The sequence below is a fragment of the Erithacus rubecula genome (genome assembly GCF_903797595.1).
Source record: "Erithacus rubecula genome assembly, chromosome: 8".
NCBI classification, from domain to species: domain Eukaryota; kingdom Metazoa; phylum Chordata; class Aves; order Passeriformes; family Muscicapidae; genus Erithacus; species Erithacus rubecula.
The window spans coordinates 30,340,849-30,364,600 of NC_136659.1; the positions used below are offsets into that span (position 1 = coordinate 30,340,849).

Consider the following 23,752-nt stretch of genomic DNA (forward strand, 5'->3'; position numbering starts at 1 on the left):
CTAGGGAGGGTGATAAAATGCACCTGCCACAAGCAGGGATATGAAACTGTGAAGTTTGATAGGGATCCCCACACCCAATAAGAACGTGAATGGTAAAATTATCCATCACAATCTGAAGGTCAAATTGTCAAAAACACCTATGTTTACTAGAGATGCTGGAACATCTGACTTAAAATACTAAGTGGTTTAATAAAGGCTTCAAAACTAGTTTCTTTGTCCTTTGTGAACTATGAGGAGCAACAATAGCAGATAACACAAGAACAATAAAATTAAAAACCTTTAACTCAGCTGAAAAAACACCTGGGAAGATGTAGGTGGAACCAACAACCACCTAGAAGTATTCATAATTAATAAACAAATAGAGGAAACAATGCCAGACACATTTATCTCAGTAGTGGGATTTTTGTTTTAAAGAACTTTTCTATCACAAGAAAACAGGTAATAAGTCACTAATACCTGATATACCTTCATGATATTGACAGTTCCTTCTCCATGCTGGCCTGGGGATCCTTGGCTCTGTAGCAGATTTCTCACTGTCTCCTCCATTCTAGAGAATAAAAATATTTACAAAAGTCAACTGCATGGAAAACATTTAAGAGTTGCATTCAGTGTTTTTGTTCTTTACAAGAGCCTAATGCATCCATGGCTACCATGAAATTAATATTTAAAGACAATCCTAGCCTTATAATGTTCTCATGCTCCATGTTATGAATAACACATTAAGGCCACTCTTTTATCTTTTGAATATGCATGGTTTAAATTCTACCAGAGCTCCATTACAAAAACTGAAACTAAATGTGTTAACAGTGTAAACACCAGAATAAGATTATTGCCATTAAGGCACAGTCAGATTACAAACCCCACATGCAGTTCTGAGCCAGTGGTGAGGTTTGTGCAGCTCAGGCTGTCCATGGCATCCCTGATGTGCAATCTGTGTTATGGGAGCAGCCTGTGCCCCTGCCCTGGCTCAAAGGGGCACAGCTGCTGAGAACATTCACCCTTCTCTGCCTTTAAAACTGTGTAAAAAACCTGTTCAGACTCCAGTCTGGTACCAGCATCTCAGGATCATGCAACCAACTTCAGCTTCATCAGTTGAAGGAGGAAGGTTTGCACTTCTGTTTTAGAAGCTGTTAATAGACACCATCAAAAGTCACCTTTGATCTACACACATTCATCAAGAATGTTAAACTGGTAATAACACTAACCCTGCTGAATGGAGCCTGCCCAGAATAAGAAGTTCTGCTTCTTCCCACTACAGGAAAAAGGGAAACCACCCAGGAAACACTGGTCTCAATAAGTTGAATCATAAACTGAATCCCATGGATTAGGAGAGGTTGACTACAAACAGCAGGCCTGGGAGCAGGGCTGGTTTCAGCTATGGGTAAGAGGAGAAAAAGCATCAAAACCAGAGGAGCAGTGATGGACACAACAACAAAGACACTGGGTTTCACCACAAAAAACAGGGAGTGACAATTCCAGCCAAAGGCCCTCACACTTCTCCCCCTCCCCATGCCCTGCATAGACCCTCACCCCTGTACAGCCTCTCCAGTGGGTTGCAGCAGTTTTTCTTTCTCCCTTTCATATTTTCTGCTCTTTTCCTTTCAAGCAGTCTCAGTACCTTGAGGTAGTTGGACAACCAGTCCAGATAGAACAGGGGCTGGAGAGGGGAAAGCTGCTCTGGCACAGGCATAAGGGTGATGTAAAAGCAGGAGAGAGAAAGGAATACCTTAAATCATACTGCCAGATACACTGTGTATTAAAACAGTGACCTTGAAGAAAGTGCCAGTATTCCTGGGCATATCAGAACATGCTGCTGTTTATTTCTACTGTGTTTAGAGAAACATGACTTTTTTGTAGTGCTCTTTCCAAATGAAATTGAGCAGAAGAATTATTCACAGCATATCTTTTTATATTTGTTTATTTCCAAGGTAACAATCCAGCGAGACAGAAAATATTAGCTAACTGCTCTGGCCAAAGGCCAGTAGTATTATCTTTTATATGAGCCTCATAATCTTTCTGTTCTTCCAGACTTATCAGAATGAATGGCATTGGCTAATTAAGCAACAATGTGATGGTATTCCTGGTTTTCTCCTTTCAAGTCAGCCCACTATGCTACTTTTCAAGAAACTGACACTGGGTGTTCATTCTACCCAGATGAACACTGACATTCTACTTATTCCTGTGATGGTTTTTTTGTCATTGATGTGCAGACTTCTACACTGCCAGAATGCCCACAGAATAGTTTGACCATCTGTTGACCAAATGTGCATAAAACCAAGCCAGCTCTAATCTCTAGTGCAGACAGTGGTGCAGTTTTTCAGTTGCAGATTGGAACCATTTCTGCTCATAGGCTGACCTTAATCAGATGCCTTTTACATGAAAGAACAAATCATTTTGGTTCACACCACAAATTCCTGTGCAGCCCTCACTGAAAGATTTAATTTCTTAACATGCTCACCATTTCATTTTTAAATTAATGGTGTAATTGCATTCTTAATTATTGTGTTTATCTATGCAAATGCAATTCCAGTGCTAGTCCTCCACAACATTCTTCCAAATTAATAAACAAACAAACAAAAATGGGAGAAAGAATAGATTCAGCCAGCACTAAATCAGAGTTTTTCAATTTAACCCTAAGAGTATAAGTGAAAATAAAGTATAGTTGCAAATTATGATGATCACTTAAATCAACTCAGGGAAATTATAAATTCTTAAATGTAATAGGTTCTTTAATCTTCAGTCAAACTCAGATACTGATTTTGGACCACAGGCCTGTGTTGTTGAGCAGCCTTTCAGGAACAGGCCAGCACACAGTTTCTTGTGGCAACCAGAGACACCTTCCATCAGCACCATGATTTCTAAGCAATAGGGCAATTTTTGCAACATGACCAAGAGCTCAGTTAAAGACAGTTGAGACTTCTGTGGTTTTGCTGTTTGCAGCCACAATAAAAGTCTGCAGAGCTGAACAGCTACTAAGGTGAAGCACAGACAGACTGTGTGGTCTCATCATTATCAAACCAGCCCTGAGAGGATCCTACAAGCTTTGGGTACCCATGGCACATCTGAAAAAAGAGGAGAAAACCAGGTTCTGACAAACAGGGAGGTGAACTGTGCTCTCAGCCACATTCACTGCAAAGCTCTGATGGTCAGTATGAGCTGCTGCTTCTCCACTCACATCCCACTTGCCCATTTCTGCACCAAATATGGTACAGGAGGAGAACCAAGACTTGTTTCTAATGAATGAGAGATTTTGATGCATGAATTAATGGCACCTTAGTTGAAAAGCAATGGTTATCTTATGATCTATAAAACTCTCCACAGTTACAGCATATGCCAGAACTACAAATTTACTACAAATCCTATTTAAAGAATGAAAAAATAATGGAGCCTCTACAAATTTAGCTTGGAATCCTGTGTTTTGCTCTCTGAACAAGGCCACCAAAGGGTATGAAAATTTTGGAAGTGAAGTAGAAAAATTATGAGCTTTATGAAACGCTAGTTCTACATAATGACCTATATTTTTCCCTTCTGGTAACCACAAAAGGTTATCTGCTCTTGGTTTTGATTCTAATATCTCAGCTGGACCCAATCCAACACCCAGCACTTCCAGATTATTTTTAGGATAGTTATCCCCACACGTGTATTCTGCCTTCTTGCTGGACTGCTTTGCCAAGGATTCTCTGTATCTTATGTAACTAGCAAGCTGTTAAAATCTGAAAAATTGGTCTCTAAAGCTCATCACTTCTGAGTCTACATTCTTCAAGCACTATTTAAGAACATTTATCATCCCCTTTCTTTTGTATTTTATTTACTCTATATTCATCTGAAGCATCTCACATAGTGCCATTAATTTTTTTGTTACATTTGTTATTTGAATGGAAAATTGTCATTTTCTTAAAACCCAAGTGTTCCTTTTAACTTCTATTTTTTAATACATCTAGGTGGGGTTGGGGGAGTTGGAGGAGAATAAATGAAGATAATGTTCAACACAAACTCCATAAGTTTCCTCACAAAATGCTGGTTTAATGTAGAGGAACAGATCTCCACCAGTCCTAACCTAAGGATAAATTTTTCAAAGCACAAAACAGAGGAAGAAATGAGGCATTCAGTAACCAGAATCTGTTCCTGAAATGCAAGAATTTAAGTAAAATCAAATATTAATGCTACTGTGGAAAAAGCTCTGTCAAGATTCCATCTGGATGATATTTACAATTACAAACACAAGTGCTCAGGAGTGGCTCATCCAGAGAGGATCCCACAGAAGGGATTGCTCTGAAGATGTTGAAATGAGAGTCTGTGCCACAAGAAGAGACTGAACAACTTGCTGAACTTAAGACACCACAGGTTCAAGCAGCCAGGTATGACTTGCACAAGAGAATCAGTGAGAAAAAGTGTGAAAGAAAACTACATCAACCTAAGGCAGATGATTGAAAAAACAAGTTGCATTTCATGGTTAGAAATACATTTAGGCTGGAATTAGGATGTTTGTAATAATTGAAAAAGTGAGACTCTGAACCAGCCAACCAGGTAAAGTAGCAGGATGAGAAATACAAATGGTTTTAAGCCACAATTGATTCATTTACAAAATTAATTACACAGCATGGTCAAGAGCTGAGGACTTGAATTTATGATCCACAGGTTCTTGCTGCTATTCCTCCTGAATACCAAATCATTCTTACACTTAAAATACCCAAATTGTCCTGTGCTGTTGAGAGTATACCAGGAAATTAATCCAATTGCAATGGACAGTTATTTATTTTGGCTTTTTTTCCAAGTGTGTTCCAGGGCAAGGGAGGGAAAGGAACCTCTGGAAAGGAAGAAACATCATTCCCTGCCCATGGAGCAACTCACAGCACACAGATGCTCGTGTGTCCAAGGCTGCAGGTAGAAGCTTCCTCTGTATTTTTGCTGGAGATTTGCTTTTAACCCTTCTCAATGTTGTGTTTGTGACAGCTCTGCTGCCTCCCTGCAAGCAGGCCAGGCTGGGCACACCCTGCTGAGGTTGATGCATCAGCACTGGGCAGTTCAGCTCCTCAATTTCCCATCAGTTTTCTCAGGACCATCCCTTTCACAGGCAGGCTCATCCTTTGAGCCATGGTCAGAAAACCAAACTATCAAAACCTGCTTTGTGCCTCTCTGCCATAAACAAAGCCTCTCTCTAACCCATGCCCTGCTCAGCCATGTCCCACCTGCAGCTCTCCTCCAAGGCACACGTAGCAGGTAGCTGCTCAGCACTAGAAGGTAGGTGACAATTTCAACCCCTTCCCCCTCACCTAATTCCTTCCAGGTTTCCACAGGCTGGCAGCTGCCTTTTGCTAGGTGCTATCAACTTCCCTTCTCACCATCCTCAAGCTGATGTGACATCACTTGGTGGTTATTTCAAATGTATATCACAACAATTCCTCCAGCTAGATTCTGACTTAATCTTACAGAGATGTATCCAAAAGTTTCTACAGAATCCTACTGCAGAAGTTGAGATTTATATTTCAGCTTTTTCTTTCTCATGTCATGCAAGGTGCAGAATAATTTTTTACTCTTAGAGAAAAAAAATCAATAACAGATCTTTCTCTATCTTCACCTTAAGTTGTTACTTCTGTGTAGTTAAAATTCTCAGGAAATGCTTCCTGCCTTTCTCCTATTTAAGTCTCCTGACTTCTCTTTTTAGTTATAGATTTCCTGGAGATTTGGTCTGGGTTTTAGCTGCTTGAGCTGTCTCAGCCCTTCCTGCCACCTGATACAGACAAAGGAACAGGTTCCTGTGTGGTTTCTCAGCTCTTTTAGCTCCTGCTCACCTGTGAAGCAGCTGGTATTTTTACCAGGACTTTGGTTGTCTCTTTGGAGACTTCATTCTGTCTGGCCTTGTGACAGAACTCTGTGCCTCTGTCCAAGCTTCTCAGCTTTCTCTCCAGTCTCATAATCCAATCAAAGAGCTTCTCTCAGATCCCAGATAAATTTGTTTCCATACTTGTTAGTAATTTTGAGCCTCAGATTTGGGGTTACCTGCATCTCACTTCCCTCACAACTCCATTCAAAACTTGGATCAGGTTAAACTGGGAAAATATCAAAATGCCTTTACAAGATGTAACAGAAAAAAAGGAGCTCATCAGCAGCAGTTCCTGTCCACTGCATCCTTGCAGGAGTGTCCTTCTTTCTTTCTACCTGGTTTCTATTAAATTAGGCTGTCTGAGCTGCAGATGCTGCTGATGGCCCAGTGCCTCCAGGGATTCCCATTAGGAGCAGACATGGCTCTCCTCAGCTCTCCCCTGGTCTGCAGCTCATCTCCAGGCTGTGCAGTGCCTGCAGCCACACTGAGAGCCCTGTATGTGACCCATGGTGGTCCCCAGGATGGAGTGACCCCTCCTTGGCAGGGCTGTGTCCCAGCCTGCTGCCCCTGTGCAGCCCCTGCAGCCAGCTGGGAGCTCCAGGGGAGGGGGCAGCAGACAGACACAGCCTTCTACAAAGAATTTAGATATTGGAAATGGATTAAAGAGAGAGAGAGAAGTGCAAATGGGTATGTGATAAACTTAAAAAGAAAGCTGACAGATGGGAAATGCAGGGGCTTTAAACCTCAAGGGTTTTTCAGTTCTGCTTAGGATACAGCATTGGTACAAGCAGTGAGATGGGGAAAGCTGAATGCTCAATATCCCCAATTAATATTTCAGCTGGAAAATAAAGTAATAACATCCTTCATAACAGCAGCAGAAAGATGCACATATAATGTATAATTTATATTTATTCTTTCTATTCATGAGCACAGGTTATCAATGCAGAAATATCCAGGCAAACCCTTCTGCTGCAGCATCACCACTGCCCTTTGCCCTCCACAGCCACTGGGCAGATCAGACCTGTGGCACTTGCTAGTGGCAAACCCAAACTGCACAAGCCATGCTCTTTTCACACATTCACACTAACTCCTCTTTTCCAAAGCACACTCCAAACCAGCATATTTGACCTGTTGCCCAAAGGGCAGCTCTCTGAGGATGAGGAGCATCACAAGTGTGCATGATGAAGGCAGTGATTGCATGGCCGTGCTGGAGTGAAACAGCCTCGAGCTCCAGCCCCACCAGCAGAGGATCCTTCCCCAAAGTGACAACCTGACCAGGTTCTCTGTCCCCTAGACCACACCACCACTCCAAATCACACAGAACTGAAAGACTGAGCACAGCTTTTACTGTGTTGAACCACTGATCATTGATCCCAGTGGAAATTTTCAAGGTGTCCTTAAAATAACAGGAATACTTTGAGCACCAGATAAGCAGGGTAGGGTTTTGAAAGACCTCAGCATTGGCACATCACTGCTCCCACACAAGTCTGAATTCTGTTATCACGCAATGGCAGGGCTGACATTTCTCTGAAACTGCTCTAGCTACCATCTGAGCCAGGAAATGTTGGAAGTGTTTCCATTGTCTCTCTCAGTCATATGGATTTCACTCATCAGACTTCTATCTACAGCAGAAAGCTTCTGAACAGCCCTAGAAATCAGTGGTAATGTTTATTTCTGTGTTGACAGATAGACAAATGCCATATGGGCTGCATGGGTGTCTTCCATCACCAGCCCTCTATATGATTTTTAAGTTACAGGCATGGGGGAATAAAATCCAGTCCAAGACGAAGCCTTGCAGAAAAACTGCTCACCAGCAACTGAAAGGATTTTTCAACTGGAAGGACTGTCCCTCCTACAGTTCCCCAGTAACATATTTGGGACCTTAGGACAGGAGATATTTTCATTAACTATAAGTGGATAGAACCAGGCACACACAGAAAGTTAATTAATGTGTCATCTTAAACATATGATCATAAGTTCAAATTATATTCGTGCTGGAGGCAGCAGAAATAGTCACAACTGAAATCTGCAGAAAAAATTACAAGCAACTATGCAAACAGACTGCAAATATTTCCAATTTCAAATAATGGTGGGGGTTTACTTTTTCTCTTCTTTTCTACATTTTAAACAAATATTTGTTTTTCCATATTTGCAAATGCTTAGCTGGATGGAAAGACGCATCTACCAGTTCCTCCAAATATTCATATTTCATTTTGCATATCAGGACCCTGATGCAGACCTACCACTATTGTTTTAAGTTATTTACAGAATTGTACAGCCCCTCAGAACTAAAAAGCTCTCATTCAATTCTGAGTCACAGCTACAAGGGGATACCAAGACCACCCTCACACAGCTGCAAAAATTTCTTAGCTATGTCACAATCCTATTTGTCAGTTTAAGGACTTTAGATTTCCAAATCACAGCAGTAGAGCAAAGCACCCTAAACAAGTAATATATGGTCAGACTAAAGGTCTCCAAGGGCTTAATTACCTGTGCCATTAGGTAGTGGTAGCCTCTCTAAAATTATATTGACAGCTTTTCTACAACCAAGCAGTTGATAATGAGGCAATAAAAATACATGACAGTGCACAAAGAAGAGTGCTGCAGTAGTGTCATAAACAGCACCATCAGCTTTGATACCAACAAACAAGAACTGCATGAAACTAATTGTGAACTGGTCACAAAAAAATCAAGGACATGTATTCTGTCATTAATAACTTTTCATGTTGTCCCTTTCTGTATGGGTGCAAGCCTATCAAAAGCAAAAGAAGATAAAAATAAAAAAAAGAAAAGAAAAAGAATAACATCAAGGTAAAAATGAAATGCAAGAGGAAAAAAGTAAAAGCTGCATTAGAAAAAAGAAATAAAAAAGGCAGGAACAATTTCATGTCTCTAAGTTAAGTTCCATAAAGTACTCTACCATCTTTCCAAACACTGTATTCTGTCACAGCCACTATCCATTGTATGATGTAACAACAGGAGTACACAGCTTCAAAATACCAAATTTGACACTACTGAAGCCCTTCTCTTTAAATTGGATTATCCTGGAGACGAACAGAATAAATGCAGGGGAACATTTCTGGATGAAGGATTTGCTCTGAAATACACAGAAATATTTGCAGCATGGATGTGCTCCCACTACTGCCTGTTCCCATTTGAAGAGAGAAAGGAGAGAATTTAGAAGAGAACAATACAAGACAGGAGGATCAGAATAAAGACAACACAGCATAAAAGATGTAAGAGAACTTGGGAACAAGAAAAAAAAAAAGCATGAAAAATTTAAGCAAGAAGTAAGAAGACAGAAAAAAAAAAGTGTAACAAAAAAGTTAAATGTAGAGAAGAGAAGTGAAAGGATGTCTAGACATCTCTAAGGTGGAAATGTTTAACCATTTGTGCTGCATTGGTATTTCTTCTGAGAAACAGGAGAGCTATTAGGTGATCTTCCAACAGCACATCATTTAAGAAGGATTTTCAGTCCTACTACAGCCCTAAGTGAGGAATCACAGCATCACTCCCTCCTCCTCCTTCAAGCACTCATTCTTTAATCATTTATCTTCAGCACAGCACGGGATCCATTTCCAAACAGCTCTGCAGGATTTTAGCCACACAGCCCCCATTGTGTTTAATGGGAATCCTGTGGGCACAGCTCTGTATGGAGCTTTCACAATGTACTCCAAAAATCTCTAAAAAATGCACTGCTTGAACATTACCCTGTTTATATCTCATAAGATATGACTATAATGAAACAAAGGTTAGGTCATTTGTAAATGTAGTATTTATTGCAAACCTCATTAATGTTTCCTATAGGGATTTTTTCCACTGTAATAATATTTAGCATAATTATTTAGGATTGTTTTTTCATAATATCTAAAGCAGAGAACAAAATCAACTCAAACCTCATTTGCTTCAGAAAGGAAGATCCAGAAGTTACCACATCAGCCTAAGCTTCAAGAAGCCTCTTTTCAAGACTTCCCACTGTCATAGGATACCTCTGTGGCTTTATTTCAGATTTTCCCTCTGAAAATTAACAGTTTCTATTTCATAACAGCTTTATGATGAAGCACTAATCAAAGTTTCATCAGACACAGGAAACAAGCCTCAGTATGAGCTCCCTTCTCTCCCTTCAAGGGGAAGGCTGTTTCCATGATCAGGTCTGACATAACTTGAAAGCTTTGAGAAATGCAAATCTTTGCCATCCAGCTCTAGAAAGACAAGAGCTTCATTTCTGTGCTGTCACCTTTCACAAGCAGCCTTCAGAACAGATCCATGAAGATACAACTTTAATCAACTTTTCATGCACCCAAACCAAGTAGATAATTTTCCATCACCCCTTGGAATAAAAATTATATTTGGGCACAAAGAAGTTTCAGGAACTTCCATTCCAGGGGACAGATCCTTTTGAACACGTGCAAAGTGGAACAGATCCACTGCAGAGAAAAGGCTGATACATTCACTAGGCAAAAGTTTAACCCGGGAACAGCACTCAAAGCATATTTAATACACATTTCTAGCTTCAGAAATTAACATTAGATGTAATATTGACATCACTAGTTTACTTACCTTACCCATGCAATTTGTGCTACTGCAAAAATATAAGATCGTCTCAGGAATAAACACGTTTATGTTAAGATACCTGAAAATCTGGCTCAGCAAATGAAATTCTTGTGTTGTGAACTGGATTAGCAGTTTTTCCTGGATATGAAAGAACAGATACCAGATACAGCAGTCTACTATGAAAACCTCAAAAAATATCTGTAAAACATGAAGTTCAGCATTTTTCAAGATTCTGAGTTTACGCCAGAGGAATTCAGAAAATTTAGATGACTCCAGAAACTACCATGTCTACCAGTTTCAAAGCACACCAGCATGAATTATTGCAAAACTGCCTAACTTTGAGCACCAGTCATTCCACTGAACTCAACATCTCATTTCATAGAGTCAGAGCTGAGCACACAGGCTGTATTTTAGCTAATCTGGTGGAAACAAAGCCTCACAAGCCTGCCTTGCTAAGAAATGATTTAGTGTTTCTCCTGAGGGACTTTTTCCCCCTCTAAGCAAGAATCAACACAAAGAAAAATGTCCCTTTGAATCCTTAATTAAATATTCTAAAATGTTGAAAGAAAACTATCATTACCTTAAAACAAACCATTACCACACTGGAGACTGATTTCTGGCAAACCAACTTAGATATTTATGTCCAGGAGGGGAAAAGGGCAATAACAACAAAAAAAAGTCACAGTGAGAGAGGAAAGAGAGGCTGAGTTGGACATGTTGGGAATGAACATCAAGCACTGAACAGCAGCACAAAGCTTTAAATATTCCATTTGTTCTTCAGAAAGGAAGGACCATTTACCTTCATCATGAGCAAAAATGGCAGAACCTCTTGTGCATGACAGGGAAATTCCCACAATGTGAGCAGAGCTGGGCAGGTGAAGAAGCTGGACTCTCAGGCAGTTCCACAACACAAACTGTGGGCACAGGAGACATCTCAGACTCCTGCCTGCTCTGTTAATTTAAGCTCTTTTTTATGACACTATTATAATAATTCACTCAGGTTTCAATGTTCTGTAGTTATAAGGAAAAAGGTTTTTATGAGAGGTGTGACCAGGAGAGGCCAAGGTGGGCAGAGAGGGCAGGGTGGGTCAGACCTCCCTAGGGGGCTGTGCTTCACTCTGGGAAACACAGATCTTGCCATCCTGACATCTGTCTACTTCAGATAGATGTCAGCCAAGAGGAGGCAAAGGGGAGAATAAAGCAAGTGGACAAAAATCCTGTCCCTGCAAAAAGAGCAGTGGTGGGGAGTGGGTCAGGAGAGACAACCCTGCCTGACACAAATGCAACCAGTGCCATCTTGCAGAACATCCAATGCTGGCATTGAGTGTAAAACTAAGCTAAAATGAAACTGAATTACTTTAGATCACCCACATTCAATTATTTTTAAAATAAAGAGCAATAACAGTATTACACTATAACAGCAATTTATAAATTATCCATATTTGTCTGTTCTATTTTGTCTGTTCGTATTTGTCTCTATTAGTGTGTTCTAAACAGCATTTTTATTTCAAGATTCTTATAAAATAAGGATGCTGCCAATCTTTTTATTAGGACAGTGCTAGCTCAGTATTTTTATACCTTTGTTAAGCTCATTGCTAATGATTCACTTCAAAGTAATTTCAGAATACTACAATAAAGTGTAATAGATTTCCTTAATCTCCATGATCTCACATCCTAATTCACTGCTAAAGCCACTAAACACATAGCATGGGCTGAGAAATTGCTTGGCTGCAAATGGCATAAACTAAACCTGCTAAGAAAACATACTTACTGTTTGGAAATGTAAAAATTATAAACCAACAATATTTGGAATAGCTGAAGGAATATGGCAAGCCATTTTACAATAAAGGCCACATTTTTCTTCACACAGGCTTTTTTGTTTTGATATTTACACTGATGCATCTCCAAATGAAAAACAGTCTTATGGGAGGAGGAGAGACAAATCCTTAACTGGTGGGGTGATCACTTTTACTGTTTGTCTTCTACCACTGTTTGTTAAAGGCAAATATTTTAGAATTTGAGCAAATACATCTTGATTTTGATAGATTATGTCCAAAACTCTTTGAACAAGTGGAAAGCTTCTGGATTCTTAATTCAGTTGGGAACAAGTCTTTCAGTCTTTCACTGATGAAAAATTAAAGCAAGAGGAAAAAGCAATTGCTAGCTCAAAACATGAGCAATCAACTCATTTTACTACTGAGTATTATTTATTATTAATCAGAGGCTGCTGTTGTCAAAAGAGTTGTTCCAAGCATCTGCTTACAAACATTATCAAAACACATACAAACTGGAGGAATTTAAATGTTAGCATTAAGGGCTGAAAAATGGTTAATAGACCTAAAAGATTGTGCATTACCAGCAATCTGAAGGGAGAATGTACCTCCAGCACAAACATGCCTTTAATAAACAACAGTTTCCAACTGTGAATACAAAAATCTTATTTTCCTGTATTCTACAAAATATCTGACAGTATTAAAGCCTTAATGTTGGACAACCAAAAAAAATTACATCCAAAATCATTTGGCACTTCCTACTTTCTGTGTTTTGTCTTAAAACTTTCTCATTTTTGGTAAAAATAAAAGGCACAGGAAAAGTGGGTAACTTGCCTAGAGTCAGTCAGCCAGAAGTGTCCAAACTTCCTCCCAGATTTCAGTGAAAGCATTTGCTGGATGGGTTAATAATTTAGTCTGAACAAAACCCAGCAACCCAGTTAAATCCTTTGTTACCAAATCATACCAAGTATACTCTGCTTTCTACTTTCTTCAGTAGTGTAAATTCATTATTTTACATCTTAGTCCTTTATCTAAACAAATACAAACTCCCTGGTTTGGTTGAAATTTTGCTCTGTAATCCAAATATTTAAAATACAATTGTTCTCCAATAAATTAATACAGAATAACCAACTATGATTGTTTGGATGAAAAAAATATCATCTGCTTTTGAACTAGGCTTTGAAAATTTATAATCAGTGTAGATCCAAAATAATGAATATTTTATGATGCAATATTGTACTGGGTTGAAAATACTTGCATTTTAAATAAAGGAAAAAAGATCAGTTTTTAACAATCATGAAGATATTTCATTTGGCAGCAAAAATGTACATGTTACATTCAGAGTCCAAACATATGAGACTTGATATATAAAACCTCTTTTAAAAAATATAATTACCCATTCTATATGTCTAGTAATACATAAATGTGGAAATATTATAAATGTGGAAGTCTGATTTTAAAGAAAAACATTCTAAAAATTGCAACCTATTCAAGTTACTGAAATAGAACTTCAACTTTCCTAGAGGACAGGCAGTTCTAACAGTTAATTATTTTTAAAATACCATGGGAAAAAAATTATCAATGTCTATTTTTTCACTCATGTTTACTTTGGGATGAAAAATTTTGCTCGAGGTTTTCAAGCCATGCAGACTGCACAGATTATACTGAATTACAACACTTTATTAAAGCTCTCAAGTATATATACTAATGAATGTCATTTATAAAATTTATATATTTCTACCCACACATTGCATAAAATTGAGATAAAATGCCAAATGTATAAACGAAGGATAGCTAAAGTTTTATGAACTACAAACACAAGGTCTGTAGTGCTTCACTTCTGCAAGATAAATTTGACATCTGGACAGCACTGTGAATCACAACCAGAACTGCAATGGCCAGGGAATATAAACTGATTATTAAAAAAAATAAACAAAAAATACTGTAAATCACTTTTGCATGAACTTCTCAAAACACTGTACCACCAGAAGCAAATGCATCTTTCAGCTACTGCTGAAACTGTTCCATCCTCAAAGAATCATTAAATCCTTCTCTGAGCCAAGGCCTTTCAACAGAATTTTCAATCCCATTTGTACACAGAGTTTTTATATGACCTAATAATATGGATAAATAAGAATTCACCCAGTGGTGTCCATTTCTTTTCCTTTTTTTTTTTCAGCAGATACCTGTGCTTAGTAGCAGCAGATGGCAATGTAAAATAATTCTGTCATCCATGGTGACCGATGTCATACAGCAAAACTGATAAAAAAACATATTCAGAAAAAAAGTTACATGAAAATTGATTTAGTTCCACTAAATATATTTAATTGTTTACTTATTTAATTATTTAATATTTAATTCTTTGTTTGACTTTTTTTTGTGAGTATGTCTGCATTTAGGTCTTTGTATTTCATCATGTAACAAGAATAACAGACAGAGAAAGCCACTCATTATTGTTTTTAATACAACTGCTCAATCCAGGCTAGATCCTAGAACACAAGTCTTAGAAAAGCTCAGCTCAGGTCCTCAGTTCTCAATGGTAAAAGCTTGAATGGGTCCAGTTTGGTGGCATTTGAACAGTTAGGAAATGGTGGGCTGTGCTTTAATTTTGTTTTGGCTATTTTTTCAAGAAGTATTATTTCACTTTACCTTTGCTACTATCAAATTTCACTGTCATTCTGACTGAATGTGACTCCAGGGCTCCCTCCTTGGTGTCCTATTTTTAATTCTCTGCAGAAGCTCAGACCCTGTGCTAGATTATGTCCAGTGCTGATGCTGCCACAGACATGACAGGCAGATTTAATTTACTCAAATCTGAAGCCAGCCCAAATTTTTGTGTGAACTTAATATTAAATTAAAGGAAAAAATAACAAAGAAGGAATTCCCATGAATATAATTTCAAAAATTCTGCTGGACAATTTCCCTTAAATATTTTGGCTGCTTTTATTTCTACAGTTAAGAAAATGGTATCCCAGAGAATTAGAATTACTTTTAGAACTTATGGCTGCACTTCCTTATTATCTGAATTACTAGCTGAGTATTTTCACCACTATAAAAAGCAAGACTAGAAATCTTAATGCCATGTTTTTCTAACTTTAGAACCAGATAATGCCTGCATATGTTACTTAGGGAGACTTACTAAAAATCTATTAATAGACTTCAACAACATATTCTCCAGGAAATGCTCTGATGGCCCATTCTGCATGATCCTAAAGTTTTACTTTGATTATCACTTTGTTCATCACTGTATTGTTATGGGTCCAGTTCAACGATCAATCGAGTACAAATTTTCAAAGTTTATACATTCACACCAATTTAAATCAACAACTCACACCAGTTTAACAGTAATTTACAACTTTTTAAACAGAGAGCTTTCTTTAACCTCTGACTTGTTTTGTTCCATATGTTTCATTTTGAGCAGAAATCTGCAGATACCCATAAAGGAGCACTGCAAAAGTGATGACTGATAAAAGAGAAAAAAAAAATACTAAAAATGTTCAGGATCTTAAATGCAAGAGGAAACAATTGCCTGATTTTGGTCCATCCCCAGTGTGCAGTCACAGTTCCTACACAACCTTCCCCAGGCCCACTGCACACAAGCACCCTCAGAAAGAATAAATAGGATCTGAATTGAAGTGAATACTACCAAAAACTTTGATAAAAGATACATAAGCACTCCAGAAATACTTCCAATATCATTAATTTTTCAAAATTCACAATTAACAGAGACGTAAAATCTACAAACTGTACAGAGCTTTAAAATTACTGAAACCTTTTGTACCTACCTTCCTTGTGGGGAATATAATCAAATAAACTTGGCTGCAATTACATAGGCCTCATATTCAATTTAATTCAATTATTTGGAACGTGTGCAGAGTGCAGGACAGGCTCATTAAGATGGCTCAGCAGTTTGTTTTCAGATGGGAGCAGTAAGTCAACATTTACCATGAGCCATCACAAAGGCTGCCCATCCACTCTAATGGTTCAGAATAATCAGTTATTACAGCTAATTCAAAACACTGCAGAACTGTGAGTAAAACTGTTCTGGAGTTCTTTGTCAGGAAGATCTGATCTTCCAAGCAAGAGAAAGACACTGCTGGAAATTCTTGTCTCCTTTCCTGCCTCCTACCTGTCATTCAGAGCAGCACATTACCTTGTAGGGATGCTATCCCCACTGCTTTCCTCAAAGAAAAGCAACTTGAAGTTCTCTGCATTGCTACAAGAGTACTGCAATAAAGAAGAAAAAGATGTTTTGACTTCACCATCAACAGGCTGACTTTGTTATACTGCCTATCTGCAATACATTAAACAGCAAAGTCTTTCTGTTTCGCCCTAAGCAAGAGCACAATCAAATGTTGTTCATGACAAAATTCTTCATGCATGTTTGGTATATTTTTCCTCTTCTCCCCCTCCAAGGATTCCTCTCCCCATTTTAAACACTCTGTTTCTCTCTTTTGGTAATTCTTGTAACACATGAACAAACTGCTACAGAATAAACAGCAAGTGTTTGTGGCACATTAATGTGATTAAGTGGAAATTTTCAACACTTAAATAGATTTCTTCTTTTAATCTTGGTACCTGAAGAGGCAAAATATGCTTCTTTTTCCACTACTAGGGATATTTTTGTAACATCCCAATCATTATCATATTAAATCTGCTGGTTTGATGACAACAACTGTAATAAGACCTGAGGCATGAACAGGAGCCCATTGTACAAAACCACGTCTGTGGAGTCAGACACAGCTAAATCCTGGGGTTCACTGGCAGGTCAGTACAGAGCTCTTTCCAGTCCAAGGAAACAATTGAAAAAGAAATCAGCAATATCTGGAAACTTTGTTTTTAATCCTTATTTAAAACACAGTAACTCCAACTTTTTAACTCTCTCTGAAGTTTCACCAACAGCACTGCCCATGTGTTGTGCTTCCCTAAATTAGTCGCAACAGAAACCTCTCAAAAATTTATTCATACATTCATTTATTGAACTATGAGGAAATTTTACTTAAAAAACCCAAGAAAAACAGTTATTTTATTTTCAGACTAATATTCACATATCAATAAGACAAAACTATCCCAGAATATTTCATTCTTATTAGTTGGTCAACAGCTCCTCCAAATCATCAATATCCACATGCTGTATAACCCAGCTCCTAGATCTCAATTTTGCCAACTCTTGTCTGGAAGTCCTTGGCTCATTTTCCCATCCTTAATTTTCACTTTTTATTAGTTGAGTCATTGGCTGGGAGCCATTAGTGAAGTTCTATTTTTGGCATTTCCAAAAGTGTCAGGGAGGCATTTAGGTTCCGCTGCCCTGCATGGAAAGGATGCTGAGAGCAGGTGAGGAAACTGCAGGGGTCTGACTGAGTTCAGAGGGACCCAACCAGGCTGAGGCTTTGAGAGATGTAACCTTACTGTCAAGGCAAGCATCTTGCAACATCAATAACTTCTATTCAAAAGAAAAGTGATATGAGTTTATGTTTTTTTAACTTATAAGAATCAAAAAGGAAGTATTTTAGAAAAGCAACATAGTTACAGCAATTTCTTCACTGATTATGGGCAGAAATTCAGACACTGCATCTTCCCCAATGACATGGGGAGTTATGAGGAACACTAACAGACCACAAGTTCAAAACATGTTCCCAGATCTGCATCACTGCTACACATTAAAATGTTGCAATATTTTTAGAAAGCAACACGCTGTAAAGTAGAAACACAGCAGCATTAATTTTGTTCAATGGCTAAGTGTACCTAAGTAATGTTTTTGTGAAGCTCTAACATTACCCCCTGTAACAAAATGAGAAAATAAGGAGGTGTTGACCAGGTACTTGCCCTAAGAATATTGTAACACACATAGTTAAAAAGGTTCAGTGGTGGAGCAGGAATACTGATCTCCTCACTGCACCTATCATCTCTTGTTACTATTCAAGTCAATACTTAGCTGTAGGTCACTCAAATTCATTTTCCCAGGGTAATATTATAACCTTGCAGGTATTTGAAGCAGAAATAATAAAACAAAAAGGTTAATTGTGCATTCTGTCAGGACCATGTGGCATCAGGCCATGACCATCAATTGCCTGGTAAATCTTTTCCCAGTTTTCTTTGCTATTTAAACTCTCCCTGGCTGAATGATAATTTTTCATTGTCTAAGCTGCCTTAAAGGTAGGTTTCAAAATTAAGTTTCAGGTTCTTTTGCTCATACCTTGGTTTAACATTCTAGAAGCCCTAATTTTGGTAACATTTTGTTTATTTCCACAAAGAGTAAGTATTACTCATTTCCTAATAATTTAACACTGTTTGCTTTTGTAGTTTAAATGTATTATGAGACTAGTCTCCCTTAGTACAGGGCTGCAATTGAATGCATAAACCATCTTAATAATCCATAATAATATGAACTTAGAAAATGGTATTCCTTGTTATCAGCAGTCAGGACAGAATGAGGCTTGTACACAATGTACAGAAGGCTGGAAGACTGTAACAATTTTTTTTATTTAACACTTTTGGCCAAATTCAGAGGGAAAAGTTCAGCCATGCCAAGGACAGTTTAGAACTTCATCAGTAAGATCATTGTGAGTTGGATTCATAAGTGAGCTTGTGCACCTGAGACAGAGCTGAGTGTGGGTTTAGAAGGGAGGAGAGCAGCATTGGAGTCATCAAACTCTGGTGGGTGCACTTTGAACACAGCTATCACTCTGCCAGGGACTGAAAGTGTCTTAAATCATGGTTACAACAGCCATATGATGTGGGGAGAGAGAGGTGATGTTGATCTTTTGTGCTGCAGCTCCATATTGAAACTTATATTGAGCTACAGGCCATGGCCAATGTGAAGAACAACAAGAAGAGTCTCAAAATTACCAATTCCAGGAGAGACATGGGACAATTTTTTTCCAGTGACTGCACAGTTACATGGATCTTTTTTATCACCCTTCAGAAGCACCTTTCTCACAGTGGGAACTTGTGCATTTAATTTTGGCATCTTTTTTCCTGCTGCGGGTAAATTTTCATTTCACTTGAAATTCCTTTACTTTTTTATATTAAATTCCAACTATACAACAGACCTACAAAGCTCAGAGAAAGTGGAACTAATTCATGCCTGGTTCCTTAAGGACAGCAAATGCTTTCTTACTCCATTTAATATGATACTGTGTATGCAGGAGCAGCCAGGCAAAGATATTAATATTATCCCTCTGTTCCAGTAATTAATAACAACTCCCCTCACAGCTCTGATAAACTGGGAAACACATTTCATTTCTTTTCCTTTCCTGCTCATGAAATACTAATGGAGGGGGTACAGGACTCTTGCAGTGACCTTGGATTAAGGTTGCAACTCCTTCAGACTGACCCAGAGACAGCATGGAGTTTCCAGCAGTAAATGGGATGGGACACCCACTAAAAATTTAGAGAGCATGCAGCTCAATGAGGCATTTCAGTTCTATCACAACACATTATTAATGCCAATTATGGCATGAAAGATGCTAATGTGAGGTTCTTCAGAAAGCAGAACTGATCAGTTCTGGAGATAAGGTTTGTCTTACCAGTTTCCACACTCTAGCACACACTGATCTGTTGAAATTTTGCAACCTGTTTCTTTCCCTATCACTTTCACAGGTTCCTGGAGTTGTTAAAGTGGAAAACTAGGCACAACCTTCTCTCTCCAGAAGAAGAAAAAGCTGATAAAGACTCAATGTTACTATTGCAGACATATTTTCATATGCAATTTGCATAACATTTCCTCTTGTCCTCTTCCCCTTGTGTGGAAGGATGGCACACACATCCATGTGGAGCTTGGAGAGGGGTGTGGAACAGGCAGGATGGTTTTGCTAAGACACTTCTGCTTGGAGAGATCCTAATGCAGTTCATAAAGCACAAAGAGAGAGTGTGGTTTATCTGTGACAGCAAGGGGATAAAGCTCTCTCTAGATGCTGGCAGAGTTTGTGGAAAGAAATACACTTGTCAAGTTCTAGGTCTACATCCCCAAGAAGATAGGACATGAAATTTTGGGGTATCTTGAGAAAATTGCCACTAGCCCAATACACATGAAAATCACAAGTAACAAAGATCAGTAGCACACAAGTAGTAAAATCAAGTTAATAAAGTAGAATTTTGTTTTATGTTTCCAGTGGTCTATTACTAAACAGCATTATATGAAATGATGAGCTTAAAATTTAAGTTCTCCCAGGAGTGTATTTTTACACTTTGTTCAGTTTGTTTGTTTATTTTTCAGCACATAGATGCTGATCATCAGCATGCAACTTAAAGGATGAACAGAAAAAAAAAAAAAAAAAAGATTTTAAAGGGAAGAGCAAAACAAAAACTCAAGAAACAAATTAGGGTATTACCAAAGAACATGCTGAGTAAAAACACATTTGACTGGCACTTGTTCTCTTGGTATTTATTTTATTTGTGATTTCTGCTGTATGGGAGCCATCACTAGCAAATTAATCACATCAGATTTCTAAGAGGATAAAGAAAAGCAAAATGAAGTTCTCATTAAAAAGCAAAACAAGACAATAGGATTTGACTTTTTCACAGTATAACTATATTGCTATCCCATGGAACACACCCAGTGACAGAGGCATTGGGCCTGAACTACACTGAGCAAGTCCAGATTACTGGAAGAGATCTTATTTTAATACTTGGGTATCATAAAGAATATGAAAAAGCTGCTGAAAATCCTTTAAATGGCCAATAATATTTGAGTAAAAGTAATTCTTGTAATTTTAATTATACAGCATTTATGATTCAAATGTAACCAGCCAAGAAGAATCAAATATGAAGCTCTGCTGGAATCAGTGGGAGATTCCAGAAAAAGAGTTAAGAATATCAGATATTTAGTACTGATATCAGTCTCATGTGCAAAATCACAAGAAGTATTTGAAATATGATTTTTCTGTACAGGGCAAAGCTTTTGCTTAAGAGCTCCTAACAAAATAACAGCAGGCAGCAAATTAAATGCTAACCATGTATTAATGTAACTTACTCCAACATCAGCTGCCACATTCTTCCTCAGCTGAAAGACATCTACTTTCCTCACTTGTAGCTTCCTCTCTTCAGCCATAGCCACAGGGACTGTTACAATCTATATTCACATATGTCTTTCAGCACAAAGACAGGATTCTCAAGTATTATGAAAGGTTGGTTTATGTGCATGTTAATGTATGTCTATGAATTATGTAAGTGCAAAGAGAGCCAAAAAATATATCACAGAATATCTACCTACCTCTATTCACATTCTATCTAACAATGTGGCTTCTCAGGAGAAAGGTGATGGCCACAATTCACACATTTTAGGTTTTGACTGCTGTTAAGTAGCTTCACATCTTTTTGCTTCTGTGTGTCTGTTGGCAAAAGAGGTCTGTCCACCACTATAGGGGGATATTCAATCTAGATTAATTATTTATCAGATCCAGAAGAGCAAAACCTGAAGAAAAAAAGCTCCTTGTGAAATGTGGGATAGCAGTATTTGCTCTTTATGGTTAAGAATCTTGGTTTATTTTTCTCCAGTGGTGCAGTGATTCTATCATTCATCTATTTATCAATAAATACCTTCCCTGTGTGTTTCTTCTCCTAAGCTATAAATGAAGCAAATTCAATTTTTTAATCTCACATGGTTTCAGTAACAGATGCAGGCATGTATCTGTCTTTGGACAAGTTGATAATCCTCCACAAAATCTGAGTATGTCAGGACTCTGCCCATCTACCTTCATTAATGTTAAACTTCACAATTTAGGAAAACAGGTAGAATATTTAACTGCAGAACTGCAACAAAGGCTTCTTCTTGCCTTTCTCTATATTGGTAGGAAATTTGATGACAAACTTTATAGCCATTACATAAAATATTTTCACTTTTTTCACTCACAAGAGGAAATTGGGAATTATATGCATAAATTGTATTGTCACACTGTTTTTTTCATGTATGCATATTTCAGCAATTACAAGTTACAGGTGTCATATACCCAGGCATGGGAAAAAAATGTTTTATTTGACATTTGCTTTTGGTTTGTGGGTTTTACCCTTTTAATTAAAATAGTTCTCTCAAGATATGTCTACTAGATATGCCTTTTAGAGTCATAGAACCAGACTTCCTGAATAACTGGGAAAAATTATGTATGACTAATTGGATAAATTTGGATTTCCCCTATATAGTCTCCTCATTTTTGGAGCTGAAAATCACCAGTTGTGTTTTGACAGAGGCTTATGGTCAATGAAGAATCTCCTGAGCATAGTGCTGCAGTATGCAATGCTAAAACACCAGATTTTATACATGGTAGCTTCTCTGCAAGAACAAAAGATATTCATGATATTTTAAGCACAATAAAATTCATCATTGAGAGAATTAGGTTTAGAAATGAGTAATTTTTATGCAGGCTTAAATAAAGATTGAAATGACAGACTGCAAAAAAACTGAAAGGCAAACTTAAAACACCAAAACCCAGAAAATTCATAAAATAGCCTTAGAATGTTGCTATCAAAAACTATCCTATTTATATGTCCTTGAGTTGTAAATACAGATAAGTTCTTTTAAGTCTGACATGTGAAAGCTTAACACATGAGAGCTCAAACTGAAGAATACAAGCCTACACAGAGATTCCTGTCAGAAACCATTAACTTCACCTGCCAAAAAAAGCCACTGTTGTTGCTGAAACAATCCCCAGGAATACAGCTCACCAGTTATAAAGAAGGCTGCACACTTAGCACAGAATTTCTCTGTTAGGACTTTCAGCAGTGCTGAGACACACAGAAATGCCTAGAGATAAATTTTCCCATTTTCCTGCTGCATTACACAAGGTGGGTGGAACATACCCATGTAAACAGCACTGCTAGAGCTGCTCTGTGACCAAAATTGCCTTTAGTATGAAATTAACTGCACAAGTTCAACCTGAAGAGACTGATGGGAAAGAATAAAATTCCTGAAATTAAACACCTTATTATATACATCAAAACCTGCCTAATAACAGGAAAGAAACTTCAGCCTGTAGTCTAAACAAACTTCTCACCATCACACAGGATAACATAAATAAAATAAAAATCCCCATTTTCAACATCCCTAGATATTCTATATGACCAAAGTTCGGGGGTTTTGTTGGTTTTTTCTTTTTTTTTAAATTTTTATCAATATAATTATCTCAGAAAGGTGCTTAACTTAGCAAGACAAAGAAAGGAAATAGCCCAAACTTCTGCATCAATCTTTTCTCTCAGAGTACTGGCAGTGGACTGAAAGGAGGATAAAGAGACAAGTGTTCACAAAAATGTGTGGAAAACATTCCTGGTGTCATCACCAGGAAGATAGATAGATAGATAGATAGATAGATAGATAGATAGATAGATAGATAGATAGATAGATAGATAGATAGATAGATAATAGATGGATGTTCTCAACTGATGTAACCAGACAGAAATTCTGTAGTTCATGGCTCATTGCAATCAAAATGATCTATACAAAACAAGCAGTCTACAAAACATTAGATTGGCCTAAAAATTAATTACACCCAGCAGGAAGAATTTGATCCATCCAGATTAGTTACTAAAATGCCCACAGGGGGTAGATATAATCTTTCCTTAGAAATGGATTAAAGATACAATTCCAAGTGTCATGCTTTGAACATAT

The 23,752-nt window shown here is 37.8% G+C and overlaps 1 protein-coding gene across 9 annotated transcripts in view; it reads right to left on the bottom strand.

Moving 5' to 3' along the window:
• Positions 1-23,752, bottom strand: part of NCKAP5 (NCK associated protein 5) — a 364,594-nt gene that overhangs the window by 125,567 nt on the left and 215,275 nt on the right. For 8 of the 9 annotated variants that reach the window (XR_013774902.1, XM_079311233.1, XM_079311231.1 and 5 more), the window contains one exon: positions 457-547. Coding sequence is in view for 8 of the 9 variants with exons in the window: in XM_079311233.1 (XP_079167359.1) it covers positions 457-547 (91 nt within the window). In the remaining variant the exon portion in view is untranslated. The remainder of the gene's footprint in view (positions 1-456; positions 548-23,752) is intronic. The other variant, XM_079311234.1, reaches the window with a different exon arrangement.